This window comes from Rhamphochromis longiceps, linkage group LG2 (genome assembly GCF_057381845.1).
Source record: "Rhamphochromis longiceps isolate RC_006_pf linkage group LG2, R_longiceps_female_GT1.1, whole genome shotgun sequence".
Classification (NCBI taxonomy): domain Eukaryota; kingdom Metazoa; phylum Chordata; class Actinopteri; order Cichliformes; family Cichlidae; genus Rhamphochromis; species Rhamphochromis longiceps.
Window position 1 is genome coordinate 25,901,358 of NC_140558.1, and position 22,887 is coordinate 25,924,244.

General features: G+C 42.6%; 2 protein-coding genes across 2 annotated transcripts; one reads left to right on the top strand and one right to left on the bottom strand.

The window, feature by feature from the left end:
* The first annotated feature begins 1,908 nt into the window (after positions 1-1,908).
* zdhhc2 (zDHHC palmitoyltransferase 2) lies at positions 1,909-13,873 on the top strand. The gene is made up of 13 exons (XM_085420139.1): positions 1,909-2,198; positions 4,424-4,450; positions 6,065-6,159; positions 6,781-6,901; positions 7,080-7,149; positions 7,262-7,294; positions 8,417-8,537; positions 8,875-9,007; positions 9,635-9,761; positions 11,060-11,152; positions 11,293-11,408; positions 12,543-12,610; positions 12,699-13,873. Exons 1-12 carry the CDS (start codon positions 2,072-2,074, stop codon positions 12,581-12,583), a joined length of 1,104 nt encoding a protein of 367 aa, XP_085276265.1. The 5' UTR covers positions 1,909-2,071; the 3' UTR covers positions 12,584-12,610; positions 12,699-13,873.
* A 167-nt stretch (positions 13,874-14,040) lies between these two features.
* Positions 14,041-21,794, bottom strand: cnot7 (CCR4-NOT transcription complex, subunit 7). The gene is made up of 7 exons (XM_085420152.1): positions 21,623-21,794; positions 20,863-20,986; positions 20,595-20,788; positions 18,484-18,645; positions 17,301-17,445; positions 17,057-17,167; positions 14,041-15,425 (listed from the first exon to the last, which is right to left on the bottom strand). The coding sequence occupies exons 2-7, from the start codon at positions 20,977-20,979 to the stop codon at positions 15,294-15,296; spliced, it is 861 nt and encodes a 286-aa protein (XP_085276278.1). The 5' UTR covers positions 20,980-20,986; positions 21,623-21,794; the 3' UTR covers positions 14,041-15,293.
* Between the last annotated feature and the right edge of the window lie 1,093 nt (positions 21,795-22,887).

Below are 22,887 nucleotides of genomic sequence, written 5' to 3' on the forward strand. Positions count from 1 at the left end.
GCTATTCTCATGTAAACTCACGTATTCATGATCACAATTAATTAAGCTTTGCACAACAGGGCTCTCAATAATGTGCATAGCAAATAATAATAATACACATGTGTAATATATTAATTAGTAAAATAAATACTTTTGAAAACTGGTCAAAAAGTGAGCCATAATGATCTGGATTGATTGACTTGATTGATTTTGGTCCGTGTACCCAAACACTGTGAGGCACACGAGGGGAGAGTCCATAGAATGAGCACAAGACCTGTAAGTGCTTATTGTTCTATTATTTATTCTATTATAGTTATATTTATAATTATGATTCATTTGTGGCCCACATTAAGTGTAGGTTGAAGTCCTTTCTGAAGAAATTTAAATACATTTTCTGTCCTTTGGTACATTTTACACGCATCAATTTGCAACGTTTGTAAAGTTCAACACATAAATTAGGGGATAACCAGCTTATACTGGAATATAATACAGCGAAGCTCCCAGTGATTCTGTGGTGCTTTCAAATAATTATTTTCATTGTTTATCATACTGTGTTATCTTTGCTGAGTCTTTCGCACTGTCCTTTTTTCTGTTTGCTAACTTCCTCTTCTTACATTACTCTACGAGTGCAGGCTGTATTATAGAGCATCCTGACTGGGTATGCCGTTGGGATGCAAGATGTTACTGTGCGGAGTTTTGGCGTGCTCTCTCTCAGTCTTCACTCCGAAGATTAAGAAGCTTTAGACCTGCAAAGGTTTGTGGTGTCATGCCCTGGCCCTAACCATGCAACATCAACTTTTGAAAAGACATGGCTGCACAACTTTGCACGTGCCTTCAGGGTTGCCCTTTTTGAATCAAGGAGAAAAAATGTCACAATAACAGCCTGCATCTCAAAGGCATACTGTGTCAGGGTACTCTAAAACAGCCTGCTCCTCTATACTAATGTTTCTTTCAATGTAAGAAGGGGAGGGTTAGGATTCTCTACAACACAGTCTGAAGGGGAAAAATATATGTTCTCCCTTCTAAATAAGAGGCCATGTTAACGCTGTAGCCTACACAACTGGAGCATGTGTTGATATGAAATGAGAAAAGGAGGTTAGAATACAGCCCGCACCCAGGAATGAGTAAATGTAAGGGCAAACACTACATACTATTACATATTAATACTAATATTTATAATCTAATGTGTGCCTATCCCTTTTAAAATACTAAGAAGGTGCTCTTTACTTACATTTTTATGGGATATTTGTTTCTGTTTCCCTTTGAACCTCCAGTTCTTTGCTTTTTTAAAAATCATAAATCACTGTGCAAAATATGGCACACGCTATAGTGTGCAGTCTGCCTGTACAAAGCATCCTGCGGCAGGACTGCGAGAATATTTTGCAGGTGGAGATGCAGTAGAAGCAGCTGGATCGCGCAGACCTCCGCCTCCACTGTCAAGCAATGATTAAACACAAAGGTAGGACGGAGAGAGAGGGACAGAAGAGCGAACAAACAAACAAGAACACAGAGAGCAGGATGAGTGTGTGAGGAAGGAGCTGAATCACATCACTCACTCCATCTGAACAAAAAAAATAAAACAGACCAGAGAGGTACAACTGACCTCACAGTCTTGTGTAGACTGGACCTATATTTGTAGTCGGCGCGCGCGCACGAGTCCGTCTGAACTTGCTGAACCCATTTTCTGCGCGCGCTGAAAAATGTGCCAGGCTTGCAGCATCCCGCGGACGTCATGGCAACCTGTGGGGAAGCAGGCGAGCGCGGACTCGTAGTGAATGTGTGCTTGAGCTCGTGCACAGGTGTGCGTGAGCCGTCTGATGTGTTGTTGTAGTCTGTACTAGTAGTCGAGCAGGACGATCAGAGGGGAGAGCGGTGCAAGCAGCACCACCACCACCAGCAGCAGCGGAGGAGGAGGAGGAGGCAGGGCGGGAGGCTGGTTTAGGATGTTGCGTCTGAGCTGTCGATTAGGCTGATCAGAGCCGGAGCTACGATGCAGTGACAGTCTACGGGAAGACACGCACACACACGCAGCGGGGGAGAAGAGGGGAGAGCACCACGCGAATGCGCACGGGAAATGATCCGCTCCTAGACTATGGCACCGTCGGGCTCGCGTAGTATCAAGCGAGGCTGTCAGAGAGTTTTGTACTGGATCCCGGTCCTGTTCATCGCTCTGATAGTGGCGTGGTCATACTACGCGTATGTTTTGCAGCTTTGCATAGGTAAGAATGAGCTGTCTCGGTAGTAAGGGGGGATGATGTGTGTGTGTAAGAGAGAGAGAGAGTGTGTGTGAGGAAAGGGGAAATGCCCCTAACTGGTGTGTGTGTGTGGATTTTTTGAGATTGGGTGGAAACACATTTCCCTTTCAGCAGTTTGTGAATCAGGCTTGTTATTTATTTATTTTATTTTGGCATTCACAAGAATGTCTTTATTGTTCACGCAGTGTGTGTGTGTGTGTGTGTGTGTGTGTGTGTGTGTGTGTGTGTGTGTGTGTGTGTGTGTGTGTGTGTGTGTGTGGACAGTCACATGACAACAACACTTCAGCCAGTTGTCAGCATATTGTTGCAGGCAAGTGAGAAATGTGTATTTTCACAGTGCAACTGGAGGACTGTGCAGCCTGCTTTTATTATGAAGTATGTAGCACAGGGTGTGAGATTGGGATTGGACCATCTGTCTCAGATTATCTGATTCTAACGCCTCTATCAGCACTATCTTAAAGTCTTACTGTAATAGCTTCAGGTTCAGTTTGCAGTAGCTTCATCGTGTGACAAACACTGCAGGCATTATCCTATAGCAATAAAAGTCTCTTATGGCTTTAGTCAGGCATCCTTCCTTCACTTCCCCTCCTGCAGCTGATTATTGGGTGGCGCGGTTACAGACGGCGAGCCTCCTCGGTGAACAGTGAGCACAAAGTTGACCTGGATAGTGAGTAATGGTTTCTAGGATGTCTCAGTGGAGTCTCGGCAGCCTACTCTTGTGCTCCATTTGGCACATTGTCAGACCACAAGGAAAGAAAATCTGCTCTGTCACAAAAAAGGGGGAAAAAAAGAAGGGGGGGGGGCACAATAATGGAGAACATCTAATGAGACCAAACAGAAGCAGTTTGATGTTCTGGCTGATTGATCCTTTATCTGATCTTCTCCAAATTTAGACAGACACCAGAGCTTAGAGTGTGCAGGAGTCATAGTGTCATGACACAGCAGCTAGATCCTGTCCCACGATGAACCTCTTCTAGAATTACAGGTCACCACGTGTCTGCCGCCACCCACAAGACTTCTTTCATTACTTCAGGGGAATAGAAAAATAGCCTTTTCTTTATAAAACTGCACTGTTTTGCTGAACAACGGGGAAACAACAGCGATGCTCTCGGGTCACATGGAACGGGCTGATGAAAACAGCAGCAGCAGGCCAGGAAAGTGGCCGCTCGGGGCCAGCGTGCTCTCCGCAGCCATACACAGAGTCAGTTGTGTGAAAGCATCATCAGCTGATACAGCTCGCTCATCAGCTCATGTTAATCCCATTGTCTGGCTTACATAATTCACCCCCAAGCAATCTGAGGTTGACCCACTTTCCCGCAACCCCCCCCCCCCCCCACCCTCACCCACAACATCAGCCTTTTGAACAATCGCCTTTTAAAGATTGTTAAAGAACTGAAGTCAGATGCTGTTTAGCTTCTTGTCCATTTTTGGAGACACTTTTTGTCAGGAATGCAAACACGATTAGGGAGCGCTGATCCATGTACATGTCCTTAATCAAACACACACACCGTCAGACTCTGGGGTTTTTATGCTGGCATGGCAACATGCACACAGTTTTTGACTGTGTGCCACGATTCAACTCCTTGGCGTTACTGCCTGATTGCCAAAGATAGATGATTCCGTATGCTTAACTAATCATTGCTTTGAGGTAAATGTAAAAAACACCAACAGGAAATTTCCCAACAGGTCTTAACCTCTGCCTTTCTAATGTTTTAGTCCAGCGCTGAAGGTGTGTGTGTGTCCGTGTGTCCGTGTGCAGGTTTTTTTGGGATGCTCATCCAGGTGCTCCTGTCAGCCTCCAGCTTCACCCGGTCCCTTCAGTGGGAATTCACACACTCAGACACAGACACACTCGCTGTGCAGGATGCTCCTTTGTTTTTCACTACCTGTACTCAATGCTCAGCTATGGAGGAACAATGAGTCAAACTGTTTGACAGGGAGCGTGTTGCATATTGATTTTGTGACTGGTGTGAGACCCGACGTTGGGACGGAGGCTCTACAGAGTCAGCGTTTCTCCGTTTTGCTGATTTCAATTCAGGCGCTGACTGATGGCCGAGCATGTTGACAGTCACAATGAGAACCACCCCACACGTGGGTCATCCCCAAGTTAAGGAAGAAATGCATATGTGAAAAATCTGTTTCTGGTAGTCTGACTGTGCCTTTTCACTGTTTCCTTTTCCATTCTTCAGAGTCCATTGAAGACACAGGAGAAAAGGGTAAGTGCTTTATAATGGCGTTTATCATCCTGAGCTCCATGAGGCAGCTGTTCTCTGTTAGGTGTTGAGCTGAGTGGCCTTTTAGTCTTTGCAAAGGTAAGCCCTCCAGCTGGAAATGTGCCATTGGGTTTTGTCATTAAACTGTATGTTTAAAGGTTTTTATTTAGTGTGCATTTCACAATATGGAGGTAAGTTCAAAGACACCAAATAAAGACAGGAGTGGTTTGTTTTCAGCAGTCTTTTTAAGGAGGGAAGTTGGATGGAGTTAAATATTCAGACTCTCCAGAGGATAAATCCTGATAACTAGTAGCATTTAATGTCACCGACAGGTTAGATTCCACCTATTTTTTAAAAAAGAAACATGGCTAAATAATGTTAAAATGCATGGAAATATAAATTAATTGCTTTGTCAGAAGACCTATTAAGCTGTTACGCTGTAAACTTCATTGTCATAGTTGGAAAATTCCAGTTACATGAAACTGATCTCAGTTCAGTTCAATTTTAATTATATTGCGTCTTTGTCTCTCTTCGGCCGCTCCCTTTAGGGGTCTCCATAGCAGATCATCTGCCTCCATCTCACCCCGCCTCCAGCGTCCTCCTCTGTCACACCAGCCCTCTGCATGTCCTCCTTCTCTACATCCTTCTCTGAGGTCTTCCTGTTTTCCTCCTGCCTGGCAGCTCCATCTTCAACCTCCTTTTTCCTGTTCTGCACACGTTCAAACCATCTCAGCCTTGCCTCTTTAGCTTTAATCTCCAACCTGAGCTGTTTTTGTCCATTCTGGTCACTCCCAATGAAAACCTTTGCATCCTCAACTCTGACACCTCCAAGTCCGCCTCCTGTCTTATAGTTTATTACAATTTATAACCTCACTACCATCTTGTAAACCCTCCCTTTGTTTCTTGATGCTATCCTTCTGTCACAAACCCCCTGATGCTCATCTCCACCTGCTCCACCCTGCCCACACTCTCTTCTTCACCTCTCTTATGCATTGTCTGTTGCTTTGGATGACACCAGGCATTTAAGCTCATCCACCTTCACTACCTCCTTGCATCTCCACTGTTATACCTCCACTATTCACGCAGATGCATTCTGTCTTGCTTCTACTATAGATTTTCATTCTTCTTCTCTCCAGAGCATACCTCCACCTCCAGACTCTCTTTCACATGCTTCCTACCAAGTTTCATGAAATTCAGCTCAGTTGTTTTTGCTGACAAACAGCAATGGCACACTTCCACCCTGGCGCTCGCTTTAGCAGAGGAAATAATCAAAGAGACTCTCTGTAAATGGATTCTGTGCCTGCAATAAAATTTCCATCAGCACACACTTAAGGCATCTTAAAAGTAATTAAGCTGCATACTGAAGCCATGATTGGCTCAATGCTGAGTTTATACAACTTGTTCATTGAGCCCGATTTCTCCTTCACTTTGATTTACACCGTCCCAGTGTTTGGCACAACAACAAATAATAATTACCGCAGGCTGATTTTTAATACTCTACCGATTTTCCAATGAAAAAGGCGAAACTGAATCACCAACATCGTTCTTGTTCAATGGAGTGTACGCGCACCGCTGAAAATTGACGCTGGTGTTCTTCTTTCTTGTTTTTGCTTGCAGTCGTATACTTGCTGGTGTACCATGTCGTTTTCATCATGTTTGTGTGGGCGTACTGGCAAACCATCTTCACCAAGCCCATGAACCCCCTGAAGGAGGTGAGTGTGTCCGACCGTGACGCAGCGTGCATGTCGCAGTGTGAAGGGAAGCTGTAGTTTAGCGCTTCCCCGTGTGATTGAATGCTGCATTTAGACTAATAATACTCTCCAGTGGAAGTGCCTGGATCTGCACTCTTAATGGCTCTGATCCTGGCCACAGCACTTAAGCCCCGCGGGGTGAACGCATGCATACATCTTAAGAGAAAAGCCACGGTTGCAATTTCCACAGAGGCGAACCGCAGACACGCAGGCAGCAATCATTGGAATAAAAGTCCAGACTTACATGTGCTGTGCTGTTTGTTATGGTTATTTGTTTCCAGTGTTCGGTTATAAATTGTCCCGGTGGCTGCGAGGGCTGGAGAAAGCCCCCCACCCCACCCCAAAAAAAACACCAAAAGAAAACCCAGAAACAAATGGAAGAAAGTGCCCTGCTAAGTTGGCTTTCACAGTAGTAGAAATTCCCGCATTACTGATTCTCACACAGCATGGGGCTTATCTGGCAGAATAATTCAATCGGTTTTAACAAATGCAAAGGGGCGGTGAACAGCAGTGATGGGAGATTGGTCTGCTGATAAATCACAGGTGTTGTTTGCCTTTCCCTCCGTGCTCTGCCCTCCATAGTTTCACCTGTCCCACTCTGACAAGGAGCTGCTGGAGCGTGAAGATCGGGGAGAGTCTCAGCAGGAAATCCTGAGGAGGATAGCCAAGGATCTGCCCATCTACACCCGCACCAACTCCGGAGGTACAGTAACGGCACGCGGTGCCGCTGAGGCAGAACAGCTGGAATAGTCAAGACTGACGCGCAGCTCTCAGAGCTCATTTCAGCGCCTGTCACCTTGTTAGTCTGTGGTCAGGAGTTAGGAGAGGCTGCTGGTACTGCTGCTGACGGCTGTGTGATTGAATTGGCTGTGTCTCCTCAGCAATCCGTTTCTGTGACCGCTGCCAGCTGCTGAAGCCTGATCGATGTCACCACTGTTCAGTCTGTGATAAGTACGGCTCCTCGCTCATGCACCTTTAGAGAACAGACCGCACTATTCGCCGCACGCAGGTGCACAGAGAGTTACTCACAGTTTCACTGACGTCTCACCCTACTGTGTTACAGATGCATCCTGAAGATGGATCACCACTGCCCCTGGTATGGAGTGACTGTCTTTTATTTAACACACAGTATTGGATTATTGACACTGCATTAGTGCACCGCTGTACTCACGTGCACTTATGCTCTTTAGCGATATAAATTCCCTTTCAGTAAAGCCCCACAGCAATAGAGTTTCACTGCAATCCATCATACTGAGATTGCACCACATTGCCAGAGCATTCAAGATAACTAGCAAACAGGCCTCGTTTAGACCACACAGCCCAGCCCACTCTGCCCTTAACAGTTTCATAATGGAAGTGTTGCATATCAGGCTAGTGGAAAAAAATATAGACTAATTTTTTGGTGGAATTTTCATTTCTGCTTCCAATAATTTCATCATCACCTCTGAGCAAATTTTGATTCGGTGTTCCAGCTTTCATTTTTATCTAAGTCAGTAAAGCCTTCTGGAAAAACAGAAAAAGTTTCCCACCCCTGACGTAGATGCACAAACAGCTTGATTTGATACTCTAAGCTACCAGCTGGTTCTGGCAGCAGAGGGAGACAAGACAAATCCGATCCTAGTGTGTCTAATTTTTGGTAAACACGATCAGCTTGTTGGCTCTCTTGTGAATAATGCACCATATCTGGTGTTCAGGGGAAAAACAGGAGAATCAGTAGGAACTGTGTATATAGTTTATACTGGGACATGAAGCAATAAAATCTGAGATTTCTAGTTATTTATTTAATTAGCTGGTTTTATTTGGGAGTGAAACCACACACACCTGTGCTGGCCTCTGATTGGTTAAAAGGACTAATTGCTGGTTGATGATTTTTCCAGCTAAAAAACACAAACAAATTCACAAACACCTGATAGAAACACTACATTTCTGTCACTTTGCTGCCTGGCAGACTGTATCTTCCCCTTTTGTTGACTGAGCTATGCGTTTTTATTATAAAAACCCCTTTAAAAAGCTGAAATAATAGACACAAATGTAACAGCTGCTTTCTGTCGGCTTAGTTTCATTAGCTAACATTAAAAAAGGTCCCTCCCCCTAGCCCATCCCTGCTGCTCTGCACAGCGATGTAAAGCGTGTCCGAATTGTCTCAGGAATATTGAAGTGTGCATACAATCGTTTCCATCAGCAGCCTGCGTCCTTTCATCCATTCGTTATTTTGCAGGGTGAACAACTGTGTGGGATTCGCCAACTACAAGTTTTTCATGCTGTTTTTGTTGTACTCGCTACTCTACTGCCTTTTTATAACTGCTACGGATCTTCAGTACTTCATCAAGTTTTGGACTGTAAGTACGAAGCGATCATGGTGTAATATGTCCGTGCGTGAATGTGTTGTTGTTGTTGTTGTTGCTGTTGTTGTTTTTAAACAACTTGTTTAATCACAGATGAATATTTATGTTTTACCCTTTTTCACAAGGCTGGAGGTAGAGCACATTTCCGCCTAAAAGAATACCTGGTATGAACCAACCAGCTACTAAATTAGAGACTGCTTCCCTTAAAACAGCTAGTTGAAGTCTCTCCAGTTAGAGAAAACCCGCTGATGAGATTTAGTTTATTCTTGTGTCAGCTTTGTGCCGGTGTAGCTCTGTTAAAGTGTGTGTGTGTGTGTTTTTCCCTTCTCAGAACGGCCTCCCAGACACTCAGGCAAAGTTCCACATCCTCTTCCTCTTCTTCTCGGCCTCCATGTTTTCCGTGAGCCTGGCTTCGCTTTTCATCTATCACTGCTGGCTCGTCTGCAAGAACAGATCCACTCTCGGTAGGTAGCGTCCTCCGCGCCCGCATGCGTGCGTCTGTGTGTTTTGAGTTTTGACGCAGTGTTTGCAAAGCCTCAGCTGGACACCAGCGCTCTGTTTTCTAGGAATCTGCCTCCTCTGTTTGCACAGCATCGTCTTTGCACTAATGATGAAGGATGCTGTATGCCTTTTTCCCCCCCTTTCTCCATCTGTCACCATTCTCATCAGCACACTGCCTTGATGAGCCTCTTTGGGCTGCTGTCAGACAGAGGAGTTTCCCATTATGCGTGCACAGTGGCACACTTTGTCCCTGTGCGTGGAGGAGAGTGGATTATCCAGGGGAGTATGTTACAGTGTAATGCAAAGACACAAGGCTGGGAGCAGTAAGCAGCTTAGTAAGAGACACTGATACGGTGTTCAGAGGGAGAAGTCACACCTGGCGAAACAGCCTGAGATCTAGTTTTTCCTGCACAACAAAGACACTTTGATTCAGAGTTGTTTTCTCGATGCCACAGTTCAGCCTGAGCGGGTCCCGCGATGATCCGCTGTTTGATCGAGCTCCAGTTTAAAATTAGCAGATTGTGCAGAGGCTGAGGAGGGAGTGCTGTGTTTCTAATTCTTCTTCTTCTTCTCCTCATCTGCTGTTACAGAGGCAGTGCGTTCTCCTGTGTTTCGTCACGGCACAGATAAGAACGGCTTCAGTCTGGGCTTCAGCAAGAACTTCCGCCAGGTGTTTGGCGATGAAGTCAAATACTGGCCAATCCCTGTCTTCTCCAGGTGAGCTCATCAAAAGCAGCTTGAAAACCACTTCTCAAATACCAGACAAAGCATTTGAACCAGTCATAAATGATTAACACCAGCCTACAGAGGGTTATTTTACAGTTTATAAACCCCGATGACCACTAAAATTTCAGTCTAGCCTGAAGAGCAATCAGGTCAGAGACTCGAGGAGCTGCTTCAGGATACAATAATGTGATCAGTAGAATTATAATCATCCCACACCTGCTGAGAGGCTAATATGTGACTGAAAAATGTCCAAGCATGATATCAGAGCATTCTTTTATGTTTTTTTTCCCCCTGGTATCTTAAGTAAAGTCATACAAACAGCCTATTCAGAATGTTATATTATTAGATCAAAACCAGCTCTGAATAATGCCGGCATAAACATTTACACTTACAGTCATGTGGGGAATTCACATTTATCTTCTTCATAATCATGTCCTTCAGGCAATGTTGTAAAAAAAAAGAAGCAGTTTAGGGAATTATTTTAGCATATTTAAACACAACGTTGTCAAAGCAGCCATGAATGAATGAAGTCAGCAGTGAGCTCAGGGATTGCTGAGCATCGCCACTTAGTTTGAAACAAAATGGTTCAAAAGAGACAGAAAGTCCCAGAAGAGACAGCAGCAGAGCATTAGATCTCAGGAAACAGCAACATCACCGCTGTGAGTTGATGCTGATGCTCCAGTTTTGCAGCTTAAATATTATTTTGTGACTATACAGCAATTTGGCAGTGACAGCTATATGAACTGCAAAGTAACAAGAATCTGACCTGCGATAAAAATGGAACATGGACTTCCTGGATGTCACGTTACAATTAACTACACGCCAAGCTATGCTGTTATTTAAATGTAAATATCTGATGTTTTAAAGAGAAAAGCTGTAACCGTGCTTATTTGTGCTGTAAAGTTGGATTTTTTTAACACTGTAGTCGATGGGGTTTGACGGAATGTTGGTGGCGGGCTCAAGTGGCCACTAGAGGAACTGCAGCTTTTAGCATTTCACAGCGGTTGGTATGAATAGCAGTTTTTGGTGGCTAGTGTTACCTAACAACACTGCATTGCATAACTAACTTTGCAGAGTCGTTTTCCTGCCTTGATTATCCATACATGCTTTAATGTTTAGCTTTTTTTAATCCTATAATTTCAAGGGACTCATATTCAGTAAAAACATACACAGGTTTGCTTTAACAGAATCTGCTTAAACTTAAATATGCATCCATAACATAGAACACTTACAGTCTGCAGTAATTGGATCATGACAACTGTGCTTCTTCTTGTCTGGTGGCCTTACAGTTTAGGCGATGGCTGTTCGTTCCCAACCTGCCTGGTGAATCTGGATCCGGAGCAGCCCTCCTCACCAACTGGCTCCAACCCAGCCAACAAGAGGTGAGTAAAAAATAACACCATCCATGCAAGAAAATAGATCACCTGTTAGCAGCTCCATTATCAGTGATGGGTCTCCAGGTTTAGATTACAGGAACATTTTGCATTGATTTTCACCCCCGGTTCTGTTTGTGTAATCTTAGTGCAGCAGAGGGCCGTCAGTTCCCCTCCAAACCACTCAGAGAAAGCCAGAGTCGTCTGCTCACCAGCACCCCCTCCTGGTCAGAGAATGAAACTGCAACGGACAAGGACAGAAAGGGTAAGATGATGCTCCTTCTGTAGGGTTCTCCGCAGCTGCTTGATGATAAAACAGCAGCACTGTACCAAGGTCTTGAGCCACTCATTTTCAGAGGAATGGTTTTTTTTTAGTAGCTATTGATCAAAGGCTGAGGTATGCCAAATCACACGAACCAGACTGAAAATCAGGCCTCATGGGGTGATGAATGCAAATTTGAAAATTTTGGCTCAAAACATTGTTAGTATGTGCGAAGGAGGTCAGGAGTACGGTGGCCCTGAGAGGCCAAACACACTGCAACTTAAGAAAACACCAGCAATAAGAAACACGTTGCAAAGCACACAAAACAAAGGGGAAAAATGAAAACAGAAATAGGAAAAAACAGATTTCCAAAAGCAAGGGAAGTGTTTTTGGGGAGACAATAACTCGACGGACCAGTTACAGGAACCAAAATATGCTAAGAATTGCTCTGGGAGACACTTAAAAGAAGTGGAGGATCTATCGGTTTTATGAGGAAAGAAAAGATGAGAGGTAAGTGTGTTAGCCTAACTATTAGCCTAAAAATTCGTCATCAGTATTATATGAATCATCAGATTAACACACACCTAGCATATTTTGGTTCCTGCAACTGGTCCGTCGAGTTATTGTCTCCCCAAAAACACTTCCCTTGCTTTTGGAAATCTGTTTTTTCCTATTTGTTTTCGTTTTTTCTATTTCTTTTTTCCTATTTCCGTTGTGTTTTGTGTGCTTTTGCAGCGTTTTTCTTATTGCAGCGTTTTTCTTATTGCTGGTGTTTTCTTAAGTTGCAGTCTGTTTTTGTCCACTCAGGGCCACCGTACAGGAGAGACGGTTGTGTTGACAGCCATCAGTAAAACACGTTGGAGGCTCTGTAATGGTTTGGGCTGGATTCCCCTCGGTCGTGTTTGGGATGTTGTCATAATTTATGGAATTATTATTCTTTTTTGCATGGCAAAAATCCCAAACACGCAGTGCAGTGAAATATATATGTGTGTGTGTGGAGCACCATCAGTCATGGATTGCTGCACCTATTTCCCATTTTCCAGTTAAAATGTTAAAAACTGAGTGCGAGCTCAGGAGTTTTGCACAGTACTGCACTCCAAGATGTTGAGTAATGTTCCACCTGTGTGTTTGATTCAGGTGCCAGTAACCCAGGGATGACCATAGAGAACGAGGCGTAACCACGTTTGACACTACAAACCAGAAAAGTATGTTTACGCTCACGCACACCTTACCTGCAGAATGAGATTCAGGATTATATTTTTAAAATTCATGTTTCCTTGTTTTGTCTCGCAGGTCTATGCTGCCCCCTCCTCTGTGTCCGTGCCTATCAGAACGTGACGTGGTGGTGACATCATATTTGTCGTTTTCCATTAGTGCACCATGCTTATGAGAGACTGACTTCGCTAACAAACCGGAGGAAAACATAATAATCGTCATTTACTTCTCTTATCGTTATTATCTGCTGCTGCCTGAAAGTTGGAACAAGTCGACCGTATTTGAAACTGCATTCCAATTATCCCGTTTTCTTTTTTCTATACAGACAAGCACAGAGCAGCAACAGAAGAGCGGACTTTTTGCACTTTGAACTATAAGTGAGCTGCTTTTGTACGTCCCAGTTCAAAAGTCTGCAAGTCTGTTCGTTTTCAGTCATTCTCACAGCGTAGCGCTCGAGTAGATGCAGTTTGCCAAATGTTTGCTCTGAGTATAGATTAGTAGTGATGTTAATGTGCTATATAACTGACATTCCTTCAGACATTTTTCTTTTTCTGTTTCTTTTTTTGTCGTTTGAGGGGCTGGGGGCAGGTTTCTCCACCCGCTGTGTTGAGTATTGTGCAAGTTGATGAAATGATGCATGCTCTCATCTCAGGATGTCAACGCAAACACACCTTGTGAAGTGAACGTGTCCCCCGCCCACCACAGAAAAGAGTAGTTAGTAGTAATTAAATTCCAATAAGGGCTCTGCTAGATCTTTATAGCATATATGAGGATGTTGCCGTCACACCTAAAAGCTGGTGGTGCTCTGTGCGTATGACAGCGCCCCTCCCCCAGTCCCCCCTCCTGCCAAATATGTCCTACAGTCTAACGTCAAACTGCTGGCCAAAAAGCTTCCCGACTGTTCTGTCTATGAAGGGCCCGCCAGCAAAAACAAGCCTTTGTGCGATGCTGCTGCAGATTCTGTTGATTGTTTTAATATCTCACATGTTGTGGATGTACTGCAGAGCAAAAAAAAGAAAAGAAAAAAATCTGCTCCGGTCGCTTCGTGTGGTTCACTTTGACCTTCTGAGGCTGGAAACGATTAAAAGCGTCACTGAAAATTAAAGAATGTACGCTCTTCTCAAAACAAAAAGCCTCATAGTGACAGTCAGTGTTCGATCTCTATTTTTCTATTCTTCTGTGTATGACTTAAAGACTATATGGATGTGAGAGGCAATGTACTGTACAGTTGTGATGCCTTACAAGAATAAAATGAGCTCATCTTCGGTCTCACTCGATTCTTTAATGGAAGAACGCGAAGCCACTGAAAGATACGATGGTAGAAAAATTTCAAGCCTTTATTTACAAAATCATCTAAAAACATTCCTCTTTTTTATTGCATATTCTTCTTCGACTCGGTTACAGTGAGAGAAAGACGTACTGCAGAAAGAGGGAAGTGCTTCAGCTGTCGAGTTTCTGTCACCGGAGGTTAATAAGCCGTGAGCCTACGCTTTAACACGCACCTATGCAAGTTCAGGATACTATTCAACAACAGCGTTTATTCTTGTTTTTGTTTCTTTTGTACATGCGGCAGTTTTATGCGGCATGAATGAACTGGAAAAGCAACACTTGAAGGGAACCAAAAAGCACAAAAAGTCTAATTCAAAGGTCAGAACTACAAATGAACTCCCGCTTGTTAAAAAAGCACCGTCACTTCGAGTAAAACTTTCCTCTTCTTTTATTTCAACACTAAAACTATAAATTAAAACAAAAACTGACTCTCTGGTGGTTACTCAGTGGTTACCTCGGCACTTCCTACAGCTTTCATTCTGTTTTTCTTCCCAACACATTTTTGTTGGTTGGCTGAGGTGATGTGTATCCATGATGTTTACACGCACATCAGTGTGCATCCATTCTGACCAACTGATAATAAAGAAATGGCATCCACTTGCTTTATGGTCTGCACCGCTTTAAAAGGCTTATTACAGTGGACTTAGCTCTTACTCGGGTCGTTATAAACTTAACATTAACGGGACCGATTAGAAAAATCCTCAAGATTCAAGTGCATGTAAACACACCCCAACTATCAGAGAGGAAATCTGTGTGGACTTAGTGTTGAAATGGGGGCAACTAGTCCATGCCAATAAATTAAAAAGTTAAAAGATAAGAATGCAGTTATTATTAAGGCTGAGCGTGGTGAGAGTTGTGATCGTACAGCTTTACATGTTCACAATGTGAAATGGGAACATAGAGAAGGCAACAAAGAGGCCAGAGAGACACACAAACACACCGGAAACATTTTCAGCTTTCCTTATAAAATCAGGTTAGAGCTTTAAAGTGCAAAACATTTCTACAGAACACTTTAGGAAAACTAAAATCCCACCTTTTTAAGCATGTTAAATTGAACTGAACCGACCACACGCCGTCTACGCTGCCTCTTAGGAATAAAAGACTAAACTCAAACATGCAGTTGTTTGCATGTGTGAGGACAGCGGTGATTCTTTTTTTTTTGGACCATCATATTCATTGGTCTAAAGTGAGCAGAGCCTATGAGAAACTTGAGAAACAGCTTGCTAAACGATGCACGTGTAGGTTATTTTCTTCTTCCATTATTATTGTCACTCGGGAGCTTGGCGTCAGAGCCGCACTGATTTTGGGTGTGAAGTGCAGGATGAGAAGAGTTTCGGAGCGATGTCACGACTGCTGCTTGTTAGCCTCTTCTTCATAGGCGTTTCCGGTTCCGTTCTGGACATAGGCGGAGCCTGAGCCGAGCCCGTACAAGTGACCACAGTACTTTGCATCGTCGATATGATCCTCAAAGAACATCTATGGGAAGGATTACAAAAAACCCCACACAATAATACAATCGATTAGTGGTTAGGATAACACACAAAGTGTGAAAAAAAGATCACGTCAAAGTGTACCAAGTAAATAAAGGGCCAAAATTACCGATATCAGTTATTGGTATTGGTGATATTGATATCATAGTGGTATAACTTTCCAGAATAATTATTTAAGACAATAAAACAAACCTTCCAACACACATTACTGTTTGTAATGCTTTCATTCAAGGTCAACACTATGCTTCCTCAAGCATTCAAGTCACATGACTTCAGAACAACTAAACACAGCAGAGCAGGGAGGAGGGGGTGGAGCCTGTGTGAAAGAAGCGCTGTTTGCACTGCCATGTCTACTTTCTGATGATTGGGAGTAACGCACTGAACCTAGAGAAGAAAAACAAAGTGAAGTATCAATTCTTTCATGCTGGTATCGATCCAATACAAGTACCAGCGTTAGTATCGATACTTGCGATATTTGAATCGATCTGCCCACCTCTATCAAAGCGCAATAAACCTGTATTATTAGGTTTGGCCAGCACGGTGGGGACTTTTCTGGTTGCTATGGGAAAACCAGCCTACTGCTTACTTCAATCCAGAATTACATTCAAAGTCCGGCTCCTCACATACAACGGCTTAAATAATCAGGCCCCATCTTATCTTAATGACCTTGTAGTACCATATCACCCTATTAGAGCACTTCACTCTCGCTCTACAGGCCTACTTGTTGTTCCTAGAGTATTTAAAAGTAGAATGAGAGGGAGAGCCTTCAGTTTTCAGGCCCCTCTTCTGTGGAACCAGCTTCCAGGTTGGATTCGGGAAACAGACACTATCTCTACTTTTAAGATTAGGCTTCAAACTTTCCTTTTTGCTAAAACATATAGTTCGGGCTGGACCAGGTGACCCTGAATCCTCCCTTAGTGATGCTGTAATAGGCGGAGGGATTCCCATGATGCATTCAGTATTTCTTCTTCAGTCACCTTTCTCACTCACTATGTGTTAATAGACTTCTCTGCACTGAATCATATCTGTTATTAATCTCTGGCTCTCGTCCACAGCATGTCTTTATCCTGTTTTCCTTCACTTACTCCAACCAATCACAGCAGATGGCCCCGCCCCTCCCTGAGCCTGCTTCTGCTGGAGGTTTCTTCCTGTTAAAAAGGAGTTTTTCCTTCCCATGGTCACCAAGGTGCTTGTTCATAGGGGGTCATATTATTGTTGGATTTTTCTCTGTATGTATTATTGAGGTGACAGTGGTTGTGATTTGGTACTGTATTAATTGAATTGAATTGAATATTATTTATGACATTAAACACTTTACTGTTGAGTTTATGGTCAGATCAGTCGTCAAACAATCAGGATGTGAGTGAAGTGCAGACTTTAAATCACAGAGTTTTACAAAAGTACTCCATTAACGGTTTAGGACTTGAAGCCATTTTTACAGTGTCCCCAGCTCTATGTTCATGTTGACCATACTCTCAGCCTTTCTCAGAGACTGAAGTTTTTAAACTGATTACATGTATTAAACACGTCTGAGTTTTGGGTTGATAACGTGTTAACCTGTATTATAAACTGGGTCCTTATTCTGATCCTCTCCACTCTCGAACACGGGGTACGTACCTCTCTCATCTTGAAGAAAGCCATGCCTGTGAGCAAAGAGTCCGAACCAGCCTGATGTTGTGGTCCAATCCTCTCCAGCTCTAGTTGCTCAGCTACTTCCTGAAGCCCACCCTGAAAGCAACACACTTGAGATCAGTGCATGCAGTCAAAGTAAAACCTGAGGGATTGCATCAGAAATCAAGGTGATTAAATTAATAAAGCAGGAGATGCTGCGTGCATGCTGCTGGAATATTTATAGAAGCACCTTCAGGTTTTTACAGCTCTTCATGAGGTACTTGACATCGTAAATGACTGGGAAGTACAGGCGAAGAATCTCAAAGAAGTCCACCTCCTCCTCAGGAAGGTTAGCGTTGGACAAAATCTTAATCAGGTATCCAAAGTCATAGCCACTGTAAAACACACACAGCACACACTTTAACAAAGTTGCTTAGGAGCACAGCAGCTGGTGTCAAATACTATATCACTTTCAGTCTCCAAGGAAACAAAGATAACTAAGAGTTTCATATCAAAGAAACATTGAAATAAAAATACACTGTAGTTATAAATTCCATTGTGGCAACTGAGAAAACTAGACGAGAATAAAAGTGACATCAGTGACCTTCAAACCCAATCTTTGGTTTTTTTGTCCCATTTTTTTTCTCTTTGGTATTTTTTCATACATAAAAATGAGAACAAATGATGTGTTTTTGTGAAAATCTGCTAGTAACAAAGTAGTTAAGTTAGTAGTTAAAACCAGTTCTTTGCAAAGTAGTGTGTTAGATGTGGCTACAACACTGGTTCATCTCTTGAGTTAGGTGCATTTAATGCTAGGACGATTCAGAGGTCAGTGCTAAATGGCTTCACAAACAAACAGGAAAAAAAAAAACATTCCTCTGAATATTTTCAGGTACAAACACTTGAAAAAAATCAGTGAAAAAGTCGTCAGTGTTCAGAGGAAAAGTTTGAAGGAGCTTTAGAAAGCCTGACAGCAAGTCTGGCTGCTTGGAAGCAACATGCAAAGAAAGACGGCACAGTGCTGTGTTTTTGGTGTTAACATGTTTGTGGCTAAATAATCTTGGTGCTCTGTAACATTTCTTATTAAAAAGACGAGACAAGACAAAACTATTTGACAGGTTAAATATAATTTCAAATTGAAACTAAACAGCATGTCTGAACAGCTCAGCAGACATGTAATTTGGTTCAAACACTCATATTTGAAGAGCTTTTACAAAGGTAATATATAATATTCAAACTCGGTGATAGTGTACCAAAGGTAAAACGCTGTGTTTCTAATAAGTGCTTTGTTATTAAAGAGTAAAAAATTGTGGAAATCTGCCTTTGCTGCCATGTGTGTATAAAATAGCTATAAGCCAGTTTCTGGATGTGAAGCAGCAGGTAAACACAAGTGTTACTAATGACACTGCGAAGATTAAGTCAGAGCAGAATACCTGTGAAAAGACAGCCACTTGACTCCGTCGCAGAGCACCACACCTGATGTCATCAGCAACTCTGCAAAGTAAAGCGTCTCAATGCCTTCGTCCTCGTGCTTCTTGAACTGAATCCCTGAAGTGGTCAGGAGCTCAATGGAGTCCTGTGCATACATATCTTCTCTAAAGGGGAAGAAAGTCACAAACAACAAAGTCAACTAGGTAACAGGTCAGTAATCAGTTTAAGTTTAGGGATTATAATGTTGCTCTTGAATGACAAATAAACTGGCCGTACGAAATTTTACAACATTAGACAATCAACTCATGTTTAATTTGGACAGCTTTTTTCTGGGGGACAAAAAAAAAAAGTGTAATAAATTAAAATGCCAAGTCTCAGGATTCATTTGAGTAGGTTTAGATGAATATTACAAAAATGTAAGGGAGATCAAACCCTTTAACACACTGCACCTAAACTGCAAACAGTGAAGAAAAAGAAAGCCACAAAACTAAACAGAAATGTACTAGAAGAATATCCTCTGTTCAAATAAAAACTAAAACTAAAAGAAAACGTTGATTGCCAAAATCAGCTGGTTGGGTCTTTTGTGGATCCGCAGAAAAAAATATATAGATGGTAGCAACAAACTATGAATGCACTTCAGGATGCAGCGTACATGTTTTTCCTTCAAGAAACGACTCCCTGTCCATGACTTCAGAGCTCTCACCACTGACAGGCTGCAGTTTGCAAAAAATGTACAAAAAGAAATAAAGTAGTGTTTTGGAACCACGTTCTGTTTGATCAAACCAAAATTTACCTCTATTAAAATGATTAAACATCTCTAGGAAGGGAAAAGCTTGGAACATAAAATGCCACATCATCATCTAACATCGAAGGGCTTCTGTTAGGATTCGTGCACGTAACCCTGCCAAACGCCCTGGCTCACTGGTGTTGATGATTTCACTGCTGGCAGAAGCCATACGTTGAATGCAGAGTTGTGCTTACATTCAGCCAATTGCATCAGAACCTGTTGGATGTTTCATTATTCAGCAGGACTACAATCCTCTACATAAAACCAAAAGGCTTACAAGAGTAAAAAGAAGGAAAATTCTCGACTGGCCGAGTCAGCCCTCTGATTGAGCGCCATTCCAAAAGGTGGCGGTAGCTGACACAAGCAGCAAAGAGCTGTACGTGAGCAGTTGAGGACTGGGAGATCATCAGCAGGGAGGTTGCAAAGCATCTGCAACTGTCTTTAAGTCAAAAACTCAAAGCAGTCGCTTACAAAACTGCAAACACAATGATTTTGTGTGTATTTGAATAACTTTTGAGCACCAAAACTCTGGGCCCCTGTCTCACACACTTCTCTCTATAGTTTTAATGCAATACTCAAAATTAAAGCTGAGACTTGGCAGTGTAGTGTAGTATTAATTGTTTTATTTCAAACTTAGTGTCATATTGAAACAGTGCGTAGACCAAAAGCTGTCCAAATATTTACAGTCGGGCCTGCATGTAGAAACGATTCATGTCCCGTTAAAGCTGGAGTGGAGACTTTTACACAGAAAGAAACAAACTTATTTTACATCCAAGTCCTTTGTCAAATGCATTCACACAAAGCGGATCAAGCCCATCAGATAAATCTCTCAACATTTTGTATTGACAGATGGATACAGTGCCACACTACAGTAGTGAGTAAAGGCATGGCACGGTTTTCTTACTGTCAGAAGGCAGACAGCAACAGCATGTCCACACTGCAGAGTTAACTGCAAATCTGGACACATCTAAATTGAATACGAGAAAAATAAAGTCTGATCAGTAGAAGGATTTTGGGGGAACTTTGTATTGCTGGTTTTTAGGGAGTCAAAACCCCAGTAGTGTGTGCAGTTACAGTATTTCACAAGCAAGACAGCATCTCTGTCTTTCCAGCAGCAGTGAACGCTGTCTGTTTATTATACTTAAGAACGAGCCAGGAGTACTGTAAACAATGGAGCATCTTCGTATGTATAACATGCAGTTTAAAAAAAAAGTCAAGAAAGGATTTACTATTTGCACGCACTGATGGGCCGTTATCAGCTGATCAATCCATCTATGGGGCTCCAGCAGGAATACAACAGACAGACAGACCGGATTGCAATCTTACGTGAGGTTAAACTTAAAATTGAACTGCCACGTTGACGTCCCGGGTGGGTAGTCCCCCTGCTCGTTCATAAATGTGAGGCCCAGCTGTATTATCTTGAGCAAATCCACATTGCAGCGCAGCAATTGGTACTGATAGTCAGCGTTGCTTCTGAACTCTCCGATCGGTCTGGCTACAACACCTGGAAACTCCGTGTCCTGCAAGCAGACGAGTCACGATGAACAACGGAAATGTGGGCACGGAGAGGCGCCGCGACTGTGGCACCACTCACCATAGCAATGTAGTTGTACTTTCGAATGACATGTCGTATCCTCTTCAGCTCCTCCTCCAGGTTGTTGGCCCAAACCTCACATATTCTTTGGCTGTGATCCACAGTAGCTGCGGGCATAGTGCCACTTCACCATGCAAGGAGATAAAGAATTGTACTTGAATATAAACACAACATCTGCAACGTGGTGCATAAGTGTACTGTCATAGGTCAGCATATTACATTAAAGGGGGCTGAACAAGTGCACTTTAACACCTAAACCAAAGGCACAGAAGGATTCCTGACACAGCACTTGACTGAAAACAAATGAGGCTTCTATATTGGGCACAGGAAATAACTTTAGCCTGCTTGTGGTACACTGGGGAAGCTAACTTTACTCGCAGTTAGTGTTTCTATTCTAGTATAATGTATGCTAACTGTTGTTACATAAAGGGAACCAGTGGGAGGAGCAGCTATCTCCTCATGATGAGCAGGACGGGCTTAGCCGACTGCTCTTCGCATTAGCTCGGGTTTTCGGCAGCACTTCGGCTAGCTAGGTTACCTGCAACAGTTAGCAGGCTGCAGAGCTAGCATTAGTTAACACGGGCAGGAGGAATAGGAGCTCTGTAATGAGACAAAGCAGCTCCTGCAAGTGGACAGCTAGCTCACAGATAACTGAGACTGTGTGCAGAACATGAAAGAGACTGGTGCAAGCACGCACACACAGACACACACTCGGCGCCACTTTGATACAGCAAAGGTGAACGTAGCTTCGTTAACTTACCGTTCCCCAAACCGGGCGGGTGTGTGTTTTAAGCGTGTACTATCAGAAAACTGTTAGTTTGTTCCACGTTATAGTGTCGGGGGAGTTTCCGCTAACTTTTAAATACTTTATATTCAGTATCGTATTGATGTCAACCTACGGCTGCCATCATAGCTGAGCCTACAACTGGACGTCATCACGTAACACAGCAACGTCATACGCGTATATACGTGTGTAAGTATAGCTTAAGCACAGAGCCCTTGAAAACTGTACTAATTTTTTTTTTTACTATATTAGATATGCACTAGTGCTCCAGTCAGTATAATGAAAATGAATACATGAATAAAAGTCATTTCAGTAAATAAAAACACAACAACAACAACAACAATAATAATGTTGTTGTTATTAATATTATTATTTACTTTTGTCAGCAAAGTATGAACACCAAAAAAAGACCAACCCAGCAGCAACGTTTATTCTAGAAAATGATTAGAAGAAAGTTCGGTTTCTACCACAAAAGAAAGTTAAAAAATCACAATCAAAACTAATTTGGTTATGATTGTGACAAATATATTGCAGCATTTTATTCTCCTAATCCAATCACATTCATACATTTAAGAATACTTTAACCTTAACCTTAACCAACTAAGTTCTAGTCTTGTGGAATACTCCAAGTTTTTTTATTGATCCGAAACCAAGTAAATACAGGCTCCGTATTACATTAATTTGAATCTATACCAGCAGCTTATGGACGGTAGAGCAGTGTGTCATGATTTAGAAAATGAATTATCATCAGTTTGCAAATTTTGAACACATTTTAATGGTCACTAAATCGTCACAATAATTAGTTAACAAAACAAAAAACACCATTCAGCTTTTGTTGAAACTGCATTTTATTGGTGACCTGGAAGGTAAATATGTCTGTCTTTGAAGCACTGTTGGTCAGCTTCTGCTGGTTAAATGTGACGTAGGTGATAAATAAAACAGACATGACAGTCAACACAAAAACATTCAGACATCTTTCATAGTGCATGTTTGATATATATACACTCAACAAAAATATAAACGCAACACCTTTGTTACTGCTCCCATTCCCCATGGGATGGACGTAGAGACCTAAAATTCATTCCAGATACACAATATAACCATCCCTCCCAAACAGTGGTCACGAATCAGTCCAAATGTGTGGTAGTGGGCACATCTGCTATATTGAGATAATCCATCCCACCTCACAGGTGTGCCACATCAGGATGCTGATCTGACATCATGAGTAGTGCACAGGTGTA

What these genes read in the sequence shown, in the direction of transcription:
- zdhhc2 (XM_085420139.1), top strand. Translation starts at nt 2,072, where the DNA reads ATGGCACCGTCGGGCTCGCGTAGTATCAAGCGAGGCTGTCAGAGAGTT. An exon ending in TGAAGACACAGGAGAAAAGG is followed by an intron (nt 4,451 to 6,064) that starts GTAAGTGCTTTA and finishes TTTTGCTTGCAG; the next exon opens with TCGTATACTTGCTGGTGTAC. An exon ending in TCCAACCCAGCCAACAAGAG is followed by an intron (nt 11,153 to 11,292) that starts GTGAGTAAAAAA and finishes GTGTAATCTTAG; the next exon opens with TGCAGCAGAGGGCCGTCAGT.
- cnot7 (XM_085420152.1), bottom strand. Translation starts at nt 20,979, where the DNA reads ATGCCCGCAGCTACTGTGGATCACAGCCAAAGAATATGTGAGGTTTGG. An exon ending in AGTACAACTACATTGCTATG is followed by an intron (nt 20,789 to 20,862) that starts GTGAGTGGTGCC and finishes GTCTGCTTGCAG; the next exon opens with GACACGGAGTTTCCAGGTGT. An exon ending in AATTTTAAGTTTAACCTCAC is followed by an intron (nt 18,646 to 20,594) that starts GTAAGATTGCAA and finishes CTTCCCCTTTAG; the next exon opens with AGAAGATATGTATGCACAGG.